The following is a 23,965-nucleotide window of genomic DNA, read 5'->3' on the forward strand; positions in this document are numbered from 1 at the left end:
GAGATGGAGAGAGTGTGTGTGAGAGAGAGCGAGAGAAAGAAAGAGAAGAGAGAGTAGCTGAGAGAGAAAAAGAAAGGGGGCAAGACACAAAAAGAGAGAGGATAGAGAATGAGGGGGAAAGACAGAGTGTGAGTGAGGGGGCAGAGAGGAAGAGAGAGAGAGTATGTGAGAGGGGAGAGAGAGACAGGATTGAGATTCTCCTCCCTCATCAGCCACCTGAGCTTGATTTAACACCCCTGTTTCCTGGGAACGAACGTGTGATTATACAGCCATCTTCCCAATACGCCACATCATCTCTCCATCTCCCTCAATTTCTATCTGTGCCCCTCTCTTTCTCTTTTACTGTCTCTCCTCATCTGCTCTATTCTCTCTCTCTCTTCTCCTCTCAGCCCCTTTACATGCATATCTTGTCTTTTTTTTCTCGCTCTCTCTCTTTCTCCATTTTCACTGTTACCTTTCTATGCATCTATCTTTCATGCCCTTTTCTTACTTTTCTACCCACCCTATCCCCCCACCCCACTACTTCCCTCTCTCTCCTCCATCACATAACCCCCCCCCCCCCCTCATCTATGTGCAGGCCCGTGTCTGTGCAGTGTTTTTTCTTTCTGAGGGGCAGTAGAGAGGGAGGACAGGCTGTGGAAGAGGAGTCTGATGAGCAAGATCAAAACCGCTGGCGCTGAGAGATGAAACAGCATTGGCGGAGAAACTGGAGGATCGCACCAGAATGTAAAAGGTCCCCGCCATTGTTCTCCTGCAAGCCCTAGATGTGCTGAATGCATGTCCTTCACAGACTATTACACGAAAGAGGGGGGTGAGTGAGAGAGAGAAAAAGAGCAGAAAAAAAGTGGACGTTTAGTTGGACGTTTGAATAGACTGAGTCATCGTTGAAAGGCCCAAGTCCAGATTCTTAATAGATATTGCAAGGATAATGCTTCGCTGGGCCAATTTAATGTCTTTTAGTCCCAACCCATTGTCATATTCTTGGCTCAATCTATTATGGCACTGAATTGTTGTAATTCAGAAAAAGGTCACCTGCCATTGTGTAAGATACATTTTGCTCCCTGATATAATTTGGTCAATGTGTCAACTGGAGATTTTGAACTAGCTGAAAAACTAATTTAATAGAGACACTACAAACCTTCACTCTCCCCCATGAATTCTGTCATCTTCTTTATGTCAATACTCAGATAGTAGACAGCTAAATTGATTACCGGTATCCTTTTTTGACATGGCCCTGAAGCAACTGTCCACAAAAATGACAATCCAAAAGTCAGTGCAATACGGCTATAAAACACTAGCCCAGCTAATGTCCTGCAAATGGCAGTTGATGATATGGACATGTTACATGGACTTTAGTCTAACTTGTAAGCACCAATTACCTTTTTGGATGAGAGATTCTGCTGATCACATGTATAGATGGATTGTGGCAAATTCTCATTTTAAATCATGTTCTAATTCTAAAATTCTGAATGCCTTGAGCCAAACCCAATAGATTTTACTGGACACAACATATTATTGCAGTATCTCAATTTCATACTTCTGTGACCTGATGTGCCTGCTACTATCATAGTGAACTAAACCATAAACTATAATACTTAAAGACCTTGAAGACAGAGTGAAACTTTTCACTTTCACATGGTTTCTGCCAACCGTTTCAAATTAATTTAGCAATGGATAGCAATTGTGAAAGAATGAACAAAGACGTGAGAAGAAGTGGGTGTCATTAAATGAACATAACATCACCAACTGGACTTTAGATCACAAGCCTTACCCAGGACTGCAGATTTATTTTTTATAGCAAAATATGTTGTCTTTGAATTCATTCAACAGACATATACAGTAACAGGGATAATCATGTGCTACAAAAGACATGGCAGTCTAGTACCCAATCATGGACCAAAGTCAAGACAATATCTTCTGTGTATTCCCTCATTCCTCATGTAACACCAAAAGCAACATAACTGATACTGACCATGAAGACATGCCATCTTGGGGTGATGGCAATTTAAAAGCAGATAATACACACAGCATAGTGCGATGCCATCAGTGTGATGGATGTGAGCAAGAGTCACATGACTGAGAACTCAACTGAGCTTCTGTGTCTGTGGCTGTGAGGCGAGTTGGATTGCTACTTCATGTTAAATAAGACACGCCACATACCTCACTTCTTCTCTCTCATATAAACAACTATATATGTGGTACATGTTTATGGTATCACAAACATAAATAACTGTATGCATATTGATGTGGCCGTGGTGAAGCAGCTGGTAACATAACCAAATGGCATTCAGTTGATCCAGCTTCTATCCCCTTCTATTCTATTGTCTCACAACACATTGTTGCGAGACAATGTATGTAGGAATGTAAGTAAGGGATAACGGCCGCCGAGGTGTCCTGTTATACGGAATTAATGGACGAGGGCAAGGGGCAAAAAACTCCCCGACACGCAGAATGTGTAACATTCAGTCTACCCATTTGAGACAGCTTAGTCAGATCCGTCAAATAAAATCATTTTGCGGCCAAATCCAATGAAGGTAGTAACCGTAAACCTGTTTTGATGGGCGGGCGGGCGGGCGGGATGGGGTTGGGTGGAGGCCACACACATCTCTTTAGTTTTGGTGCATTGGGAGGCAGATGGGTCCGGTGACCTCATCACCTGAACATATGCCCCTGCAGCAGGTTAGCTACCGGGGCTGGGCTCGTAAATGTCCATACTCAGCTCAGTCGGCAAATAAACACACGGCGCTACAGAGCCACGTCACCAGCGCAAAATATATCGCCACCGGCTGTGTTCGCGTGAACTTTATGTTCCATGCAACCCCATATGCTCTGAGTTGTACTGACAGCACAATGTGGCCATTACAATGTTACAGCAAGCAAAGAAAGCAAAGATTGTGTCGCCAATTAATGAAAGTTCCCTTTGAGCTTTCATTATGGCACATAATTACATGATTACTGATTTTAGCACTTTACACATGTGAATGAGAATGACACTTAAAAAATTAAAACATCTCAGTCATTTGTCTTCCTGATTACATTGACCATTCACTGATGTGATGTGAGCAATTAGTATTAGTTAAAGGAAAATTCTGGTATTTAGCACTTTGAGTCCCTTTTCTGGTTTGTTTTGGATGAACTAGAGTGGTGGACACCGAAATTTTGACGATTGGTCCTCTCTCGACTTTTCTGACTCGTTTTGAATCGCCTTTGACTACTCAGAGTGGCTGCCAACAGGCATACTCAAACATGTCCTAAAACAACCCTTAACGTTCGTTTTCAAAACTGTGCAACTCACCGAGTGGTTAGTGGTGTTTGTTGATGTTCCAAAACAAGTAGCGTAGCGAAATACAGTTTCTGTCGTGCTTTATTTGGCATTTTGTAAAATCCCAATGATTTCTGTTGGAAGACTCATTGAACGTTGATATTACTGCGCCACCGTCTATGCTTCAGGTTCAAATATTGAGCGGAAGTTTATACGCGGTTGTGAGGTGTCTGAAAAAATAGTTCCACAATAGCAAATAAGACGGCTGGAAATCATACATTGCGCCGATATATTTGATTTTAATAATCAACGAACACCACTGACCACTCGGTGAGTTGCACAGTTTTGAAAGCGATTCAAAACAAGTCAGAAAAGTCGAGACAGGACCAATCGTCAAAATTTCGGTGTCCATTACTCTAGTTCATCCAAAACAAATCAGAAAAGGGACTCAAAGTGCTAAATACCGGAATTTTCCTTCAAAGTATTAATATAAGTGTACTCAAAAGTTTCAAATGGCCACTGGATATCATTTATGAAATGGATGTTCTACCTGTACAACTATCTGCCCATGATAACCTTAATGTTTCCCTTTACACAACACTGAACTCCACAGAGAGAATGTTCCATACTGTTCATGGTGGAGTCAAGACCCGTTTTTAGATTATCTTAAAAACTCAGATGAAGATGTTATTATACAGTATATTGTTATTGAGTAAAAGGGATGTCCTCAACATACTATAATTTTCAACCTCATGGGTAAATACATAATGTGCTATATTACAGCCTGATGTTGAGAATAATAGCTATTTATTTGCTTTCTGCAGCTACACCAAATAGCAAATTCATTTCCATTGCTGTTGGGAAATTGCTATGCATTTCACACTGAGAGCCTAGGCGAAACTATCCGAAAGATGTAAGCACTTTAACTGAAAATGCATTACTCCAGGTGTCCCTGAACAGTGTGAGTGCCCCGAATAAACATCCCCATCAAAATCCCAGTGAAATAGCTTGCTTGCATGTCAATTTCCTTCAAAGGCTAAGGCATCCCCACTGGGATTAGCTGTTCATTAGGTGCCTGTTTCAGATGTCGGCTAACAGTATGCTCCTCCCAAGCCTCGGGGTCACATCAGCATACCCAATAATCTCACTCAGAAATCAAAGGCAGCTTTATAAACAAATCAATATGACTCACATATTGTAGCCAAACAGGGAGTCAAGCAAATTCCTATAGCAGAGGACAGATAATGTGGCTGGTTTATCCAAAGACCACTGAAGTATGAGGCTAGATAGACTGGAGAAAAAAACTCAAAGCTGAGACATGCTGTCACATAGTCATTCACTGAAATGAAAAGTAACAATTGACTGATATTGTAAATAATGTGGCTATTTACTGAATAATTTGCATATATGTGCACATCTTCACATAAGTATGTGTAGAAATACAGCCACAGTTGACAACTTGCCAGCAAGAAAACTGAACTCAAAGGAATTCAAAGAAAGGAAAACCAAATCCAATTCAGACTGATGAAAAAAAGAAAATGTTGACATTTTCATCAGGCTCAAGCACCCTGTTGAGCTTCTCTTTCGTCAATATCACGGCAGAAAAAAATAATACTCGGGGGACCTTGAGGGCCCAAAGTTAAAAGAGGAGATACAAGCCAATCCCCGGGATAAATGTCCCTACTCAAAGTCAAACAGGCCCCAAATCCATGTCTAGTCGTTCACTTAATGCCTGTTCCTCTTGAGCCTAGCACTCTCGGCACTTTTTGTGCCAATCCACATCCAGCGGCAAATAGATTTGTCATGGTAAATTAAATCTGTCATAAAGGATCGCACACTTAGCAAGGAAGATCTCACCGTTACCACGCTCCTACAAGATAACATTATCACCTCCTTAATTACACCACAAAGCAACACAAATCTGAATGGGTACATGGCTTCAGCAGCCTTTTGCCACATAAAGAACACAGTGAATAGATTTCTTCTGTAAGCGGATGCACAGGGGTTGTGCAATAAAAATGAGGAAATACAAAAAAAGTGAAAATGGTGACATTACCATGTCCCTTTTTGTGGTTTAAGGAAAAAAACATAGTGACAGACTGACTGAAAATGATAAACTTATAATCTCAAGACAGACAGAAATTTTAATGCTGCTCTTGCAGATTGAAGGGTACAGACATTTTATTGGGATTCTTTTGTCGCCACACAATAATTCTTGGATGACGGGCCTTGAGCTGGGTGCAATACTAATATTTTCTGGCTTTTATGCAATACATTTTCTCATTTTAAAATGGTAATGGAAATTTCTTTTTTAAAAATTCATACCAAACCGAGGGCAGATTGAACTCCGAGTCGCCTAATATCTGCTCTCTAATTTGACTCCCATCTGATCTCTGCCCAGTTCCCTCTTAAGGAGAAATACCAGCACTTGACAGCAAGTAATTCCTTTTTGCGGCCTCTTTCATCTGATTTTATTCACATAGATAACAGAGGATCACTTACAGAATCTGTCAAGATAACACGGACAATTCTAGTGTACTGAGTAAGCAAAGCTAATGAGTTATGTCTCCTGGGTTTCACACAGACATGAACCCTCAGAGACACACATGTGCTCTCTTTCCCTCTTTCTACTTTCATGAACACACCTCTCTCTCTATCTCTCTCTCTCTAGCTCTGGCTTTATTTGAACACATTCTTTCTCAATCTTTCTATAACAACATTGCACACCACTGTGGGTGCAATGTACTACTAACACTGTGGGAGAAGACAGAGTACATTCAGCTTAAAAAGCTGGAGAACTTGCTACCCTAGGCAGAACAAATCATATTCAAGCCAGGCATCCACAAAACAAACTACTTCCAGCCACTGTAGGAACAAAGATAAATACATATGTATGTATTCAAGAGTGGAGGGAGAGGTAGTCGAGGTAGATTTTGGAGCAGGGGGTAGAGTAAGGAGGACTTTGGAGGATTGAACTGGATCTCATCACAGTTTCATTTGGAGGTGTGACTCGCAAGGGCCCTCAGAGAGCTCATTTCACAGAGTCTCACAAAGGGAACACACGTCACCACCAGAGGGAAAAAAACTGTGCTATTATGAGGGACTTGCATAACAGGTGGACTGCAAGTGTTTTATCTACTTCAGGATGATGGGGTCCAATAAAGGGCCAAGGATTGGATACCTAGAAGAGGTCACCAAACTGCTCCACAACTATTTTCAACAAAGACTTATATTTGCATTGAAAGAAAATGCCTCAATTCTAATAGCAGGTTAGCCTTCAACTTTTTGGTTTCATTTGTTTTGGCTTAATTTTTTGGGGAGGTTGCATTCATATTTGGAATGCAATGGATAAAGGTTGTTTAATCATCACACTTCTTTTGAAAATTAAAGTAGTTCTAGCTGGCATATGAATACTACAGTCATTTTCTGTGTATTAGCCACATTGTGCATAAACTGCAGAACAGTGTTTTATGCCATATTAATACCATATTATATAATACCATATAACTGCCCCAGTGTATTAACCTCATAGCTGAAGAAATTTAGCAAAATCAATAAACCGTGGCTATTAGTTGGGAAATTACGGTACCAGTACTTGCTCATAACCGACTGATATTTTTTGAAAACCAAGAAGAATGTCAAGAAAGGATGATTGAAAAAACTGCACAACCATACAACCTTATGACTGTCATCACACTGAAAGAAGGACAGCAAGTACTGAAGCAACATATGAAATTACAAATGAACAACAAAGAGATTACATTTAGGACTCTGTTCCATATGCATGAAAAAGAGACCATAAGGAATCTCGGAAGTCCAACTGCACGGGCACTGTATGAGAAATGTACTCCCCCAATATAGTAATTGAATGCCTTTGGCCTACACATTCTTTCAAGTGCCATCAGTCTTTCTTTCAGACACAGCCAGCAGGTATCACAAGTGAGCCTTTGAAATGTAAACAGCAGACATAAGCATTAAATTTACATACTATTTATGCTGTTATAGCGTGACTTCAAACATGGCTTCAAAGCAGGTGTGAGCAAGGAGGTCAGAGAAGCAGGGTTGACAGTGGAGGATCATTAACGCTCACCATAGGGAATGGCTTTCAATTCACGGAATGGACTGAAAATGTGATACTCTACCTAGCAGTGGCTAAGAGTTCCTAAGGAAATGGAAGCCTCCCTATCATCAGGCATGAGTCTATTCACAAACAAATATTCATGAAAGATGTGTTTGTAGATGTGTTAAGATATTTCACCATGTAACCTGTGAAGGAGAATGTTAACCAAAACATTTGAATATTAAAGCAAAGAATACAAAAGGATTCAGTATTTGTAAAACAAGCAAATATGAGCTATTATAAAACTGCCGGGGGGTAAAAAAAAAAGTTCTAAGTGTAGTCTACGGGGGTTCATTTCTCTCTTAGAGTGTATAAAACACATATTTATTACGGTCGGAATAATAGTTAAAAAATTCATTTTCACAAGAGGCACTTTTTTTCTGTTAATTTCTTCAGATGACAAGGCAAATGGGGAGACAAAACACAACTTCCCTTAGGGGTAGCAATTACCACAGCCAATTTCATTCAGAAATCAAATCAACACGTTCACCTTCCTTCTGTTTCTGTGCATGTGCGACTGTGGCTTTCTTCATTTTTTAAACATGTTCACCAGCTCTTTCGCTGAAGACAGCTGTCGAACTGTGCTTGTCAATAAGGAACATCACACTTGTAATTCTGTGAAGGGGGGGGGGGGGGGGGGGGGGGGGGTGAGATGACCCACACCGATGGAAGAGGATGGAAGAGGGAAATGGAGAGGAGGGAAGAGAAGGTTAATGGGAGACATGGGCACGTCAGACCTCACCAGCAGAGTCAAAGGCAGCACAGCCTGTCTTCCACTTAAGTAGTTCTTAAATGGCGACATATCATCCTGAGAGCTATGGGATCCTGAGCTAATGGTGCACTCGGCGCAGCTAACAGCTAATGTGGCCCCAGCAGGTTTTGTGTAAAACAAAGTTTGTGCATTCTAATGATAAACAAAACATAAAATGTGTTTGAGTAATTATTCAAGGGGAGAATGCTAACTGTCATATCCATTTTGCTTGTAAAATGTTTGTCAGTGTTTATGTGTGTGTGTGTGTGTGTGTGTGTGTGTGTGTGTGTGTGTGTGTGTGTGTGTGTGTGTGAGAAAGAGAGAGAGAGAGAGAGTGAGTGAGTGAGTGAGAGAAGGGTTGTGCATCTGCACCGAACATGCAATGCATACCAGTGATGCTTAAGCAAGGATTACCTAAATACAGGATTTGGCTTCACCAAACCAGTAGACTAAGCAAGAGAAAGCAAGGAAAAAGTACTTTGTAAGGCTTCCTGACACCAGACTTGTAAAACTACCCCTTTGGAATGAACAGAGAGCCCCAACACAACTAAGTAAGCTTTGAAGACAAACAGACTTTAGGAAAACAATGGCAGACACTCTTTCTCTGTGTGTATTTAGATATGCGTGTGCGTGTGCGTGTGTGTGTGTGTGTGTGTGTGTATGTGTGTGTGAATGTGAATGTGTACCTAAGATCAATTATGCTTATCCTAAATGCCTCTCGCCACCGCTGTTTCTGTTTGCTGAGCTACAGATGCTCCGATTAGCTGCGGCCAGAGCCTCCCCTCCTCGTCCCTGAGCGCTGGCGGCCCGCGCACCCTGCACCACCCTGCCAGCTCTCGGAGCAGTCCGTCAGCGGGAGTGTGAAATCTCTAGGTCAATAACCATGTTTGGCCAAGGCTGAGACAGATGGCCCGACACTGAGAGAGGGAAATGTGGCCCGGCAGGCGCCGCTCGCTCCAGCCCCCAAACCCCCCCCCCCCCCCCCGAGCAGCACGCAGCGCACTGGTGCTCAGGTCACGCGCCGCTAACAAGTCACCGGGAAAGAAGTTGAATAAGACAAGGCGAGGTGAGGCAAGCGAGCAAGTGGGAGTTCATGCCACATGCCACACACTCTCTTTCTCTCACACACACAAACACACACACACACACACACACACATGCAAATACTGCATATACACATAAACAGACACAATATGCATACAACAGAAGCATACTGTACACACACAATACACATACACACAAACATACTCACTTTCATACAGATGAACTTCAACACACACACACACACACACGCACACACACACACACACACACACACACACACACACACACACTCACACACATATATATACATGCACATACATGGAAACATACACATCTTCAAACACCATCAAACAACTTCGCTGAAAGAGGGCTTGAGTGGTCTACATTTTCAGTATCCTCAGACACTGACTGAAAGCTCACTGAACTTGCTGATTGTGTCCAGAAGCTAACGAAATAGGCAACCATTACATTGTCGGTTTGGGTTTCAGGGTGCACTTGGAAAATAATTAGTGGATGGCACAGCTATGTTGTCACCGCAGCATGAAAGATCAAATGAAGTAGATCAAACAGATCAAATAGGTAAACTCTTACAAAGAAGACAATGACAAAATAAGAATTCTCTAGCTGCTGTCGTAAACAGAGTGAGTGAGTTTGAGATGCAAACTTTGCACAATGCAAACTTTCTATGCCAGAAGAGAGGCCATTAAAGTGGCAAAGTGGTCAAACCAATGCCATTTGGTCATCAATGGCAATTCTGCTCTTTGGTACAGTAGCTTATCAAGCTGTATTGTATACTCCGAACTTTCAATGTACACAGTATAAATCCACAAACCCAGCTTTTCCTGAGATGTACCACTGTAATGATATGAATGTGGCCGAATTATGATGAAAGGTATGCAAAATCTGCTAAGCCATGCGTGTTCTGCCTAATTTAGCCAACTGGTTTACTGTAGAGACCAGTAGAGACTTCATGTCAGATTAATAACAGTAAAAGACAACCTGTGGTTAATTAAGGTAATTCAAATCCGATTACCTCCTCTATATGACAGTGTCGACAGAACTCACACGCCTAATGTGACAACTTGTGTGACACCTAACAGAGCTACCTTGTAATTACTAAAACAATTATCTGTGAGCACTGTGTAGACTAATAGCTTGGCATATGGCAAAACAACAGTTTTAGAAGGTCAATTGGTAAGCATAGAGTAAGTAAATATTGGCTTATGTAATTTAATGAAAATTCATAATTCATGAGTGTACATGACTACACTGAATGTACATCTGATAATGCTGTTTGATACAAGTTCACAAATCTATGTGAATTCCATAATGTGTGTTGTAAGTCGGCTACCACCTGTTACACGATGACCTGTTATTGCAGAGAGTGCTTAGTGTTGTGATTGTGTGCTAAGACTGTCAATACAGCCTACTGAACATAGAGTAAAACTTCAAGTTATCTTAACTTTGTTTCTGACAAGAACCTTTTTTTTATAACGCTCTCGTGTTTTGACACTAAACTCTACTAGTGGAGACATAGCCCAGTGAAAAGCAATTATAAGAGAGGTTGTCAAATACCTTCAGAGTCAGAGACAGTAAGCCAAAACATTGCACCGTGACAGTATAAGGCAATATATCTACCTCCTACTTGTTACCCTACACTGCTTTGACGCCAATTTGTATAGACATGATTTTATGTTCTTTAAAGTTATAGTATTATATTGTATGAGTTATGGCTGGATTTGAGATTCAATAATACATTGCTAGCTTTTCCTTTGTTTAAATATGTAGGATGTGTACCGGCAAAAATGTTCAATGTTTCAATACTGGCGCAGTAAAGACGTCAGATATGAAAGCCATCTGAAATGAAAAGAATCACTGTATTGTGTCATTGTGATTGATTGTGCGGGTGCAAAATGAGTTCACCAGTCTCATGACATAGCTGTTAATGTTTCATGTGGTCTTTACTATGCATTTCAGCCACACGAGTACTGTCTTTCTCTCTTTCTCAGTCTCTCCATGTCTTGGACTCCCTCTCTCCCTGTCTATCTTTGCTTCACTATCCCATACAAAGGAGACCAAACATATCCACAGTCTGTCCTAGACACACAAGCCCCCCCTGACTGATGTGCCCAAGGCATTTACGTCCTTATTTGGCGTATAGTATTTCCAGTAAACAGTAGATAACATTAAAGTTTATATTTGTTAACAGATCTGGAGGTTCACACCATTAGTCACAATGACAGCCACTTAGAGGCGCACTGCACCCGGCCTACTGAGAAGCAGAGACGTCTGTCTTTCATCAAGCCTTCAATCAAATAAACCACCATTGGCTGTAATCCACTTTCCACTTTTGTGCCACATAACAATGAATCGTGTTTAACATGGTCCAGACAACCACTGATTTACTACTCTCGAAGCGCACTGCAATATTAAACATCACACCACAGTGCGCAAGGTAATGCAGTATGCAATGAACACCTCTGTCCTGAGGCTATATATGGACCACTCCTCTACATTCAGATTAAAAATGCATACAGTGATGTCTCGTACCCACAACAAAGACTACTCTGTATACTTTCTTGGATCTCACTGATACGATGGACAAGAAAGGGAATAGACTATTGAGGCTGCATTAGATGTTTCTGCAACATACAGAGGAGAGATATGTTTTCAAATTGAATGTGTAGTCTGCGGAAATTGACTGAGTCTGGAAGCCCTGATATCATCTGGTTCTCCTGATTAACAAATAGCCCGATGATGTTCAATTGATTAATTACTCTTTTAGTTAACAGGCTGCTTTTAGTTTTGTATTTAAGTGAAAGACGATCTGCAGAGCTCCCATTCACAGTATTTATTGGTAGTGACACTCTTTTAGTTTTGTAACTGCATCTGTTTCTGTGTGTGTGTGTGTGTGTGTGTGTGTGTGTGTGTGTGAGAGAGAGAGAGAGCGAGAGAGAGATGGAGGGATTTAAAGAAAGATTTATTTTAAGAGAGATTTAAAGTGGAAATATCTGCCTAAAGCAGAAATGTATCATTATTTCAGGAGATACTGTAGTAAACATAGTAAATTGTTACTTACCCTAAAGTAGTCATGGTGACGATCGTGTACCAAAATGAGGCTGGGATGCTGGTGAACTTGCTCGAGCTGGAGCCCTTCTCGGCATAGAACATGACGGTGGCGAAGATGATGATGGCCATGGTGAGAGAGAAGAGTAGGAAGCCGAGCTCTGAGGCGCAGCTCTTGAGTGTGTAGCCCAGGATGCGTAGGCCCTGCGAGTGGCGCGAGAACTTGAAGATGCGGAACACGCGGAACACACGGAGCGTGACGAAGGCCCCGCTCACATCCTCGTTGTCGGTCATGACCAGGCCGATGTAGTACGGCAGGATGGCCACCACATCGATGATGCTCATGACGCTACGCATGAAGCGGTAGCGGCTGGGCGCGGCGAACAGCCGCAGCAGGTACTCCACAGTGAAGATCATCACGCAGGCCGTGTCCATGCAGAAGAAGGCCACCGTGTAGCGCTCACCGCACGGGACGTCCTTCTGGCTCTTGTAGCCACACGGCACTGTCTCCACCACGTTGGTGATGACCGAAATGGCGATGAAGAAGCCTGTGACGTAGTAGAACACCAATGCCATGGTGCTGGTGTGCGGGTTCTCGAACGCCCTCCACATGGTCTCGCGGAATGTCATGTTGGGCATCTTGCAGTCCTTGTTCTCCTCCTGGTCGTCCATGAGGCGCTCGGCGTTCTCCCGCTTACGGTCCTTGTACTCTTCGTAGCAGCAGTCACCAATGATTTCGGGGATGATGCCGAAGAAAGCCAGCTCCTCGTCGTAGGCCGAGATGCACTCATAGCGAGGGTAGTGCAACTTCCCTGTGCGGTAGAAGTTGAGAACGCTCCTGAAGGCGTCTGGGTCACGGTCGAAGAAGTACTCCTTGGCCTCTTCGTTGTAAAAGAACTCCTTCTCAGAACTGCCCAGGAGAGTGTCAGGGTACCGATCCAGAGTGGTTCTCCAGGTCTGAAAGCGCCGTCCACTCACATTCAGTATGATCAGCTCGTCCTTTCTCTTGCTGTGGTCTCTTGGGGCGATGGGCATGGGGCAGTTGGCCACTGGCATCCAGCCGATGGCGGCTGCCCGGGCAAAGGGGAGCCATGCTGCAACTCCAGCTGCCATGGTGTCGCCAACTTGACGGTGACGTTACTGGTCCGGCACTCTCAAAACCAGCTCACCTTCAAGTCAGTTGTCATTCTTGAAGGAAGAGAGAGAACATTATAATGACAACTTACTAATTTAGCTATTCTCTTATCAATTGTATGCTCATATTTCATACACGGCTGGTGTTAATGCAATACAGGAGATCACAGTATCTACCTAGACTTTGCTGTACCTACCACAATCTATGGCGGGACTGTTGAGCTGTATGTGTCCACATGATCCTCAGAAATGACAATACTTCATATGTTTTACATACATTTTTTCCCCAATGGACTGTACTGCAGCAGAGCACAGTACATTGTGTATTTTGTAGTGCAGTATTTGTATAGAGAGCATAGGCGGTAAAGCATATTAGCACAGCACAGCGAATAAAACCAACTATAGTAGCCTATAGTAGGCTTCAGTACAGTAGTTGCTCAAACTAAAGATAGAGAAAAAGAGATTTCTGAAGGTTCTGTTTAAACAAATGTTAACTGTCGATGTAGTTTGTCAGAGATCACATACAAATAAGACTACATTTCCACTTAAGAGCATTCATTTAAGGAAAAAACGTTGATGGTTTTACCTGTTGAAATGAAACCATGCAACCAAGCAATACTGCAAATTGCACCTAATTGACAACCTGTTTTTCCGCAAGCGTGTAGGCTATGGATCATAACTCACCGAATCAAATAACAATAAACTTCACACAGACATAATCAGTAATTGGATCGGAAATCTTGATAACCAGTATTGTCAATTGCAATTGTTGAAATCGTCGCGTGTCAGAAAAAAACACTGGTGAGAAAGCAAATGTTATTCTTTCAGATACAGCCTGTATCTATCTATCTAGTAACGTTTATTTATGCGTATGAATTTAACTTACCTCGAAAAAACGACAAATCTCGGCTAAACACAAGAAAAGCGTCCGGAAAGTAACTCTGCGTAATAGGTAAGCTACTGTATGCCTACTCTTCAGTGTCTCGAGGACAGACGGAGCGCATTGAAATCAGCATACAGTTCTAAAGTAAACCTGTAAGTTTAATCGTAAATGAATCGCGCAACGAAGCGAATGACCAGACGTTATTGATACAGTTGATTTAATCACTCCAGTTTGCAGCAAAGGGTAGGCTACTTAGCCTTACCATATCTTTCGTCTTACCGCCAGAAAGAAATACTCCGCAATGGCTCTCGAGTTGCACCTGCTACATGATATGATTGGCATCTCTCTCCGTTGGCTCGCTCTTCACTCGCACTTTAAGTTGTCTGTGTCTGCTGTTTCCTCTCCATCCTAAACTCCACTTCAGTCGAAAAGGTGATTCATCTCAATAATGCGAGGAATTAAGCTATTTTGCTGAAAGGCAAAATAAAAAATGAAAAGATTGAGTGAGAATGATGAGTCTTCACTTGTTCGCCGATGAAAGTCCCAGTCTACAAGCGGGAATCGTTGATGGCAATGCAGTCGAAACTTAACTGTCCAGATGTAGAGTAGGCTACGCTACGCGCCGCATCACATGACAAAAGAAGTCATATCATATAGTCCGGGTTTACTGTTTCTGTAGCATACATTTACTTCATCTTTTAGGACCAAGACAATTATAGGGTAGATTTATAGGACATTATAGCTGACAGGTAAACCTTTGTACATCAGTGCATTGGTTTGAATAATGCCTTGTTAACTGTCATGAACTTTACATAGATATCCACCCCCCTCCTTCTAACTCCTTTTGTCACTTTAACAGAGACCATCTCACCCCTGCACTCCCTTTCTCTGTCAGATATTTAAATTTAGCATACAATTTTCCAGTTTGTAACAAGTGATTATTTTGCACAACAGTGAGTGATACTACTGCAGCCTAACAAGTCATGTCTTGATATTGGGGGTGACATGTTGAGCATTTTTGAATAATTTGAGGACATGTACCCCTCAAAGTATATTATGATTACGTTCTTGAGTAACTGGTGCCAGCATGTTTAGAGAATAATCTCTGCCAGCATGGTGGAGGTGGTGTGACTTGTGAATGTATTATGTTTAACCACACTGTGCTGGATCTAATCAAGGAATGGACTAATTTAACAGGGATTTCATTATTAGCTATTTATCAACTAGACATTAAATTGGCTGTGTTGTCCACATTGAAATCTTAATAGTTAGGGAAAGGATTGTAGCTAGAATGTATATCTCTCTTGCTGACCGTCAGTATCAGCCACATACTTCAATGTATTACAGATAAATAGTGCTTACATCAGTGACATTCATATGGAATTTGCAGGTTTAACTTTTGCTTTTCAAAATGCTAGTTTATGTACCTGTTGTCAGTGTCTCCTCAGTGTATATTAAGGTCAGCCGCTGTGTTTAATTGCAGTTTGAATGTGTTTTTGCCTGATTTGCTGTGCAGTAGTTACTTTGTGACAGATACAAAGCTGGAAGATGCTCGTAAAAGTGAAGAGTGTTCTTATGTTTTAGGAGAGGTCGTCTTTTTTCATTCACACTCAATTTCATGGCTGGGAAGCTGCCAGAAATGGCAGCCAAAAATAGCACCGACACCCCAGCTTGTGAAAACAGGATTCTGTGAAAGTGGTAAAGACTGTGTGTCAACATTCTCAGGAGGACAACATAGTCAGATACCTGCTACCAAAAAAGGATGTCAAAATTTACAAAATGATTATTAGTTGATTTTGAATTTTGCTCACCCCACCTCTAATGCAACGACCACTTAACAACAAGATTTTAATTCCTTTGGAATGAGCTGAAATTATATGTAGGAGTACCAATTTCTAGAGCATGATACTGGTCAAGGAGACATTTTTTTTGTGGAACAGGTAATCAATTATTATTGATTGCCTCTGTGGCTTGTGTATTTCAAGTAGAGAGATATGGTTGGAACACATCAGGAAGAATAAGACAGGATTATCATTTTGAATCTAAACCAAACATTCAGGATTATTGTGCAACTTAATAAAACACAGAGTGAGTTAAGTAACCTGTTTCTAGAAAGTTTTTTCCACTGTTTGCTGATGAAGTTCATTTTTTTAAAGAGTTTCAAGGCATTTTTGATAACTCGAAGATGTAAGGAAAAAGTGAACATTCTACAGCTGGGTCATCACACCCTTTTGCACCCAGTCTTTATAGATGCATTCTGATGTGAGGAAAACCCGGGGGGGGCAGAGGGAGAGTTGCATTGCATTGCCATGGCAACAGTCCTTCCAGCACCATACCCTCAGTCATAATTTGATTATCCATGTCTACCAGAAACATGACATTTATCCTGATATGGTGATACTGTGTGCTCATTAGCAAATATAAACAACTTCTCAAGTGCATTGTCTTGTCTGCAATTGACCACAGGTCCAGCTGCCTCATAGGTTTCCTCAGCAGAGAACCTGAGATACAATTTTGACACTTTTCCATTGCTTTGATTTCAATTCAGTGCATATAAGATGTATGAATATGGTTATTTTTTAGTAGTACCATAACATACTTAGAGTAAGAAAAGGAGGACAGATGTATCCAAAAACATATTGATAAGAAAAGGCCCAGTTTTATTTTGTGCAGTTCCTGAAAGAAAAAAAAAAAAACTAACACTGCGATGTAAACCCCAGTTGCCTCATGTGGTTTGGACATCAATGTGGAGAGGGAGAAAGAGAGAGAGAGAGAGAGAGAGAGAGAGAGAGAGAGAGAGAGAGAGAGAGAGAGAGAGAGAGAGAGAGAGAGAGAGAGAGAGAGAGAGAGAGAGAGAGAGAGAGTACAAGCCTGTCTCTGAGCTTGCCCAAGGCTTAACTCTTTCCCTCTGAGACAGAATGAAGATGGCACAAGGTTGAGACGACCATGTTGTTGCTGTCACTGGTGAGGCCTTTCATTACAACAACATGGAGACAATTTCCCCAGACACAGATCCAAGTAAGTCATATAATAGATTGGCTTTTTAACCAACAATTGTCTGATTTCATTCAAATTACAACTACAGCAAATGAAGACCATAATGTACAAAGACACCCATGTGTGTAGTGGCTGAGTGATATCTTAACAAAGAAACATAAGAGAAAGAGAAGCTAATTTCTTCTGATGGTTGTTAATGGTTAAATACCCCATGACTTGGGTAGCCTTAGATCAACACCTTAGATACACAGAGACATGGTTTGGTCTCATATAGCAGTGGCCAATGTGTTGCTCATATTTTTTAATCTGGCTTGTATGATTCACAGATAGCTGGCATGCTTTCATTTGACAATCCTTTTACGTTAGCTGTATATTGTAATTAATTAGCAATTATTTTAACTTAATTTTTACTTGAAATCTACTGGATGTTTAACTGTAAAATTTAATTATGACTGTGTGTATGTATGTGTGTGTGCATATGCATTTGTGTGTGTGTGTGTGTGTGTGTGTGTGTGTGTGTGTGTGTGTGTGTGTGTGTGTGTGTGTGTGTGTGTGTGTATGTGTGTGGTTATGTTTGGTAGCACTTTAACACTAATTAGTTTACACTCTGATATGATTATGTATATTTCAGCTGAATGTTAGTCCTTCCCCATAAGGAATCAGATTGCGGATAGACAGGTGGGTGTTGCACACTTACAAAACTATGTGCAGTGTACAAAAATAATAGAAAATACAGACAGACATTCTGAGACAGACTTTCAGGCAGACAATACATTTCATCCCCTTGTGTAACATTTTGTAAATACCATACTCAGCTTGTGAAAAGCATGGGAATAAATTTACATGTGAAGCAGATTCACTGGCATAAGCAATTGCCCTGTCATTGAGAAAATTGCCTCTTGTGTTTGTTAATGGATTAAAATGGAGACTCAGCCTTTATCTCTAATGATTAGTGTTGCAATTTTTGTTGCAATGAGAGTTATTTAATCTAGTGATGGTAGCAAACATTGTCTTTACTCATTAAACCTAAATATGTTTTTGAGGCCTACACACATACAGTAGTTTCTTTCGGAACTCTGACTTTTCAGCAGATGTGTTTTTTAAAGTGAATTTATCATTTGCTGTTGATCCACATATTATGGCTTTACTTTAGTTAGACTATTGTTTTTTTTATCAAGGATGCAGAGTATGGGAGTCATATCTTGACAATATTAACATGCCGTTGAAATGTGTAAAGCATGACTTAAAATATAAATAAAATATCTAGGGCACAGTCATATTTTCAAATTTGTGTTGTCGCATTGTAAAGTGTAATCTGCTGTATAGATTAAATTGATGTATCTTTATAATCCTATGGTTGTAACTCCTTTCAATAACTCACTCATCATGTCTATGGTGTGACAGCATTGCACCCTGCACCTTGCATTCTAAAAAGACGACAGCCAAAATTGGAGCCAAGATTGGAGCCAAATTCAGTCGTATAATAAAGCCAGTCTTTATTATATTCTATCTATTGCCATGTTTTAGTTAATTAGTTACTCTATTCATGTTTTTATATTCATTGGTCTGCACCAATAGTAAATACGTGTACCACATAGCGGTACACAGTATGATCACTACATGGTGTTGCCACCTGCAGTGAAAAATGAAGTCCTCTCCCTACTCCTGCGCTTCCAAAATTCTCTCCACCCCCTACTCCTGTAAGTCTTTGTATATACTCAGTCTAACCACTTAAATGTGTGTGTGTGTGGGGGGGGGGGGGGGGGGGGGCAGAATATGTTCTGTCACTATTCAGCCCTTGAATGTTGATTCATGATTTTCTTATTTAAAATGTAATGATGCAAATTTATGGAAATAGTTTGAACTGGACAATATAACCTGTTGATACAGTTATTGGTCCCAGGCACTTCCCTCTTCATCTGCATATAATCCAGAAATGTACCGAACCAAGACAGCATTTAGACAACCTTATTTTCTCACACATTCACATGTAACTCGTGGCAATTACAGGCTTGTTAACCAAGCCATCTGGGAGTTCACCAACATCAAAAGACTGTAATTAAAGCAACCAGTTAAGTGCCCTTTGGATTTGTTGAAGTGAGTTCAAGTAAAGCAAGAAAGTGTCAGTTTGTGGGGTGGAATACACGCTACATGGCCCCATGAACAGGATCTGTAGTTCGTTCTGAACTGACCATGTCTTCAAGCCCGTGTGATTGAGAAAATGATAATGTTTAAAACTTGTTAATCAACCGAGAAAACAAACGTCTCCGCCCGCCCCATCAGGCCCTCCTCCTGTTCTTTTCCTTTTCGACTGCTGTTCTTGAGCCCTGCTTTTAATCTAATATCATCTTTAGGTTGGTTCACTCTTAAAACGAATGTGTTGTCCCTATCTGGACACAGATGTGTTAAAAATCAACGCAAGTTGTGTTGTTTTCAATGCAAGTTTTGTTGTTTTCAACGCAAGTTGTGTTGTTTTCAACACATTTTGTATAACAAATAAAAAAAGGAAACAACACTATGTTGTCCCTATCTGGACAGAGAGATGTGTTAAAAACAACGCAAGTTGTGTTGCTTTCAACACATTCGTTTTAAGAGTGTTGGAGGCTCAATGTGAAAACATTTGTAATGCTGTCCAGGTAGCTCAACGACAGAGATTTAAAGAAGCATTTAGGTATGAATGTCCATGTTAAGACACACCTTTGAGTAAACAAGCACATACAACCTACAAGTTGTCCCTTGGAACTAAGGTGAAAAGTCATAAGGACCTGAGATCCATTAGTAAAATGGGTAACACTTTACTTGACAGTATCGATATAAGAGTGACATGACACTGTCATGAACATATGACACTGTCATGACACAAGAACCCTAACCTCTAACCCTAACCCTAACCCTAATCCTAACCCTAACCCTAACTCTAACCTCTAACCCTAACCCTAATCCTAATCCCAGGGTTGGGTCAGATTACTTTGGAATGTAATCCATTACTGACTACAAATTACATGGCAATGTTTGTAATCAGTAACGTAATCAGTTGGATTACCAAAAACATGTAACGTAATCTTTAGGATTACTTTTAGATTACTTCAATAAATATGCCCATTAAGTAAAAGACACCACCACAGAATTGATGAAAGAATTCTCATTCTATTTTTCTCCACTCTTCTCCAAACATGCACAACTCAGCTTAAAGGGGTGGTTCAGGATTTTGGACATAAGACCTTATTTCCAAGTAAGCAAGTGTGATATTTATCAGTGGAGACCGTTTTCAGCACGTTTCATCCAGTCCTTCTAATTGCAGAGTTCGCAGGTGCTAGGCTAGCGCAAGTCAACGGTATGTGCTAGCCTGCCACTAAAGACAGTCTTACCCACTCAAATTTCATGTAATCATTCACATCATACCATACCATCACATTTTATTGCCGTTATGGATGTTACAAAAAAATAATTTTCCATGGAATTGCCCATTTAGCTTTCACTGGATTTTTTGACCCAGGGACATTGCCTGAGATTGGCATAAAAAAGGGAAGCATTAAACCCAAATGACACCATGTCCATTTCAATTGTGGGGGTGAGAATATTATTATTTTGGGATGTTTTTCAACCAGGGGGACCTGGTGACTTTCTCAAAGTAAACGGTAACACTAAAACAAGAGGCTAGGAGGAAAAGATCAGGCAGTGTGCCGAGAGACCTGCCCCAATAGTATGTAAGTTAGTAAGTAAGTATATCTTTTGATCCCGTGAGGGACATTTGGTCTCTGCATTTATCCCAATCCGTGAATTAGTGAAGTCGAACCGGCAAGCCCAAAGGCCAAAGCCCTAACCAGTAGGCCATGGCTGCCCCAAAAGGTAGCATTTGAACATTAAACCACACAATGATCCAAAACATACAGCCAAACAAGGTAAGAAATGGTTAACCGAGAAAAATATCAACATTTTAGAGCGGACTTCAATCCGTCAAAAAAGTGAGCACAAGGCCAAAATGATGGCAAATAATCGTTCCTGCCTCAAAACCCAGATTGCTGCTAAAAAGGTGCAGTCTACAATCATTGTGGAGACATAAAGAGGCTTGGTGGGTATTATATGAACCAAGCCAAACCAAATGTGTGATTGGTCAGGATATGCATGAACAACGGAAGCAACAGACATCAGCGCTACTTCAGTTGTCGTTTTGCACCACATGATGCATCCTTTTTGGTGACACCAAATTTTGTGACACTTTCCTGACATGCAGCTGTTCATCTGCATGGAATGTTGATCTGCACGTGCTTCTCAAGCTGTTCAAGTGAAGTGCTTTGGTAAGTAGGCTAGGCTGTGTATGGCATAGATATTAGAAAGCTAGTATAGATACCGCATTGGGCACGAGTTCTATTAGGTGGCATATTGTTGGGGGCAGCACGTTTACTGTCATTGGGGGAGTGACAACAACACTTGCCGCAATCAGAGACACCTGTCTGATTTCCAGTCAGAGTCACGTGTTTCTCCATTGGCCTCCAGTTGTTGTTGCCCCCACCAAGATGGCGACGCTATTTACGTACGTTCGGGAGCCCAATGCGGTATCTAGCTTTCTAATATGGTGACCTGTATTTCATTTTCCATCTCCTACATACATCTTGATTTTCTTAAAGGAGACATACTGTAGGCTAGTATCAGATGTTACCCTTTTCCTTAAAGAGAAACTATGCAGTTTTGCCAATTTATTCGCTGTTTTCCTTTCACTTTTTGCTCGCAGGTTTCTCTGCAGGGCTCCCCCTACAGCCTCAGAGGATATGATTTACGACACTCCTCAATCTGTCATTCTGTCGATTTCCTCTTCCTTGTTCCTCTGACAACGGTTTACTTACTTCCTGCTTCTTTTCGCTGGCTCTGTCATGACAAATGTCTGAGAAACTCCATAGCTATCTTGTCCTAGCTGGTGCCTGGTCTGTATGTGTGTAAATGCAGTAAAGCAATTTGTTACACTCGTTACTTCCTGACACTGGGGCTGACGGCCCGCCGGCCCAAAGTTGCAAGGGTGGTTTTTCCGCTCACTTTAACAGGCACACCTATGAGAGACTATGATAAATGCATTGCTATACAATTTCTTTAGGCTGAGTGTGAAGGTTATGTCAGCTTTTTTATACATATTTGCCTTTTAAGACATTGCACTATGGGCAAGTGCTAGGCACTTGAGTACAGTCCACCTCTGGGTACAGTCAGCCAGGTCATTAAAAGATTAGATCAGAAACATCATAGATAGACACTAGGGTCTAGAGAGAAAAGCCAGACTCCACATCTATGCAATGCAGAAAAAAATGTTTGAGCTTCCCCTGTTTTGTGAGACCTCACTGAATCATTCATGAATTTAATTAGCTTGTATTCAGTTTCAGAATTGTATTAATGCAAGGTATGGATATGAGAGTGGACAGTGGTGAATGTGGAATTAACCAAGGTATGTTCTGGCTTTACATGGTGAGAGTTGGTGGTCATTTTTTTTATTTATTATATTAAATATAATTCTGTAATGTTAGGGTTCAAGCAGCCACTTGGCGCTCTTGCATTGTCTTTCATAAAGTGGTCACATATTGTATAATGTGGTATTATAGGAGATACGGCTTGGCATAGCACCTTTATATTCTTATTCGTTCAAATCCTCTCCCCATATTTCTATATCAGGGATTATTTAAAATTTTGTACAATTGTATTTTTATTGCATTTTAAAATAAATGTGTCTGGGAAAACATCATTTGTATAGTACTTTTTCAAAATACTCTTTGTGTACCTGTCAACTACTTGTCAAATCTTGAGCCTAACCTAAACCCTGACATGACACATACTGTATAATTAATTCCTACCCTCCCATGCATATAATTCATAACCATACGGTAATTCATTCTCACCACCAACAGAGTGTCTTTCAAATTCTTTCAAAATGAAAGACAGGACAAAAATGTGACTATCAAAGTAAATTGGAGACTTTTTTACTTTTCAGAGGAGATCAATGACTGTTTTGTCATTCTTAATTAATTTCTGAAAGCTGGCCATTCTTGACAAACACGCCAGGTCACATGAATAAAGTCATTATTAAGTTGGCTCAGGAAAAGGCTTTACAGCTTTTTCCAAGTAATCTCTTTGAACCAATATTTCAGTGTGCTCTTTGTGTTGCAAGGCTTTGCTGAGCTGTGTGAACCAAGACTTTCAATGGGCTCAGTTGGGCTGAGCGAATGGTATTGAAAGCTGATAAATTGAATAATCATGTATTTTAAAGTGACATGGTAAAGATAATAACACCTTTATAGAAACATTACATTGTGGACAATGATATTTTAACAGTTTAATGAATTAATTATACCAAAATTCAAGGATTCAATGAGTCAAGGATTCAAGGATTTTTATTTGTCATATACATAGAGATACTGATGTAAAACATGTAGTGAAATGGCATTTAGCTGCTCAACTTTTATGTGCAGGTGTCTATTTATAAAGATAAAGAAAAAGATTTAGAAGAATTGAATTACCAGATTGTGAAAGAAGGGGGTAAATGAGCATTAATTTGCTCCCTTCTCTCTCAATCTGTTTATTACTTCCCTCTCAATCTGTTTACCTGTTTACTTTTTACTTCTGAACTGTTTACTTGTTTACATTTACTGCACTGCACTGTTTCATCAATTCCCTTGCACTTCTAACACCCAAAACTGCACAATATTTATTTATATTTTTATATTCCAT

General features: G+C 40.7%; 1 protein-coding gene across 7 annotated transcripts in view; it reads right to left on the minus strand.

Annotated features, from left to right (window-relative positions):
- LOC121707582 (potassium voltage-gated channel subfamily D member 3-like) overlaps positions 1–14,844 on the minus strand; it is a 99,135-nt gene extending 84,291 nt beyond the window's left edge. For 2 of the 7 annotated variants that reach the window (XM_042090246.1, XM_042090240.1), the window contains exons 1-2: positions 14,540–14,844; positions 12,257–13,431 (exon numbers count right to left, since the gene is read on the minus strand). In XM_042090246.1, coding sequence (XP_041946180.1) covers positions 12,257–13,356 — 1,100 coding nt within the window. In that variant the 5' untranslated portion in view covers positions 13,357–13,431; positions 14,540–14,844. The other 5 variants (XM_042090242.1, XM_042090241.1, XM_042090244.1 and 2 more) reach the window with 5 other exon arrangements.
- Between the last annotated feature and the right edge of the window lie 9,121 nt (positions 14,845–23,965).

This window comes from Alosa sapidissima, chromosome 4 (assembly GCF_018492685.1).
Source record: "Alosa sapidissima isolate fAloSap1 chromosome 4, fAloSap1.pri, whole genome shotgun sequence".
Lineage (NCBI taxonomy): Eukaryota > Metazoa > Chordata > Actinopteri > Clupeiformes > Clupeidae > Alosa > Alosa sapidissima.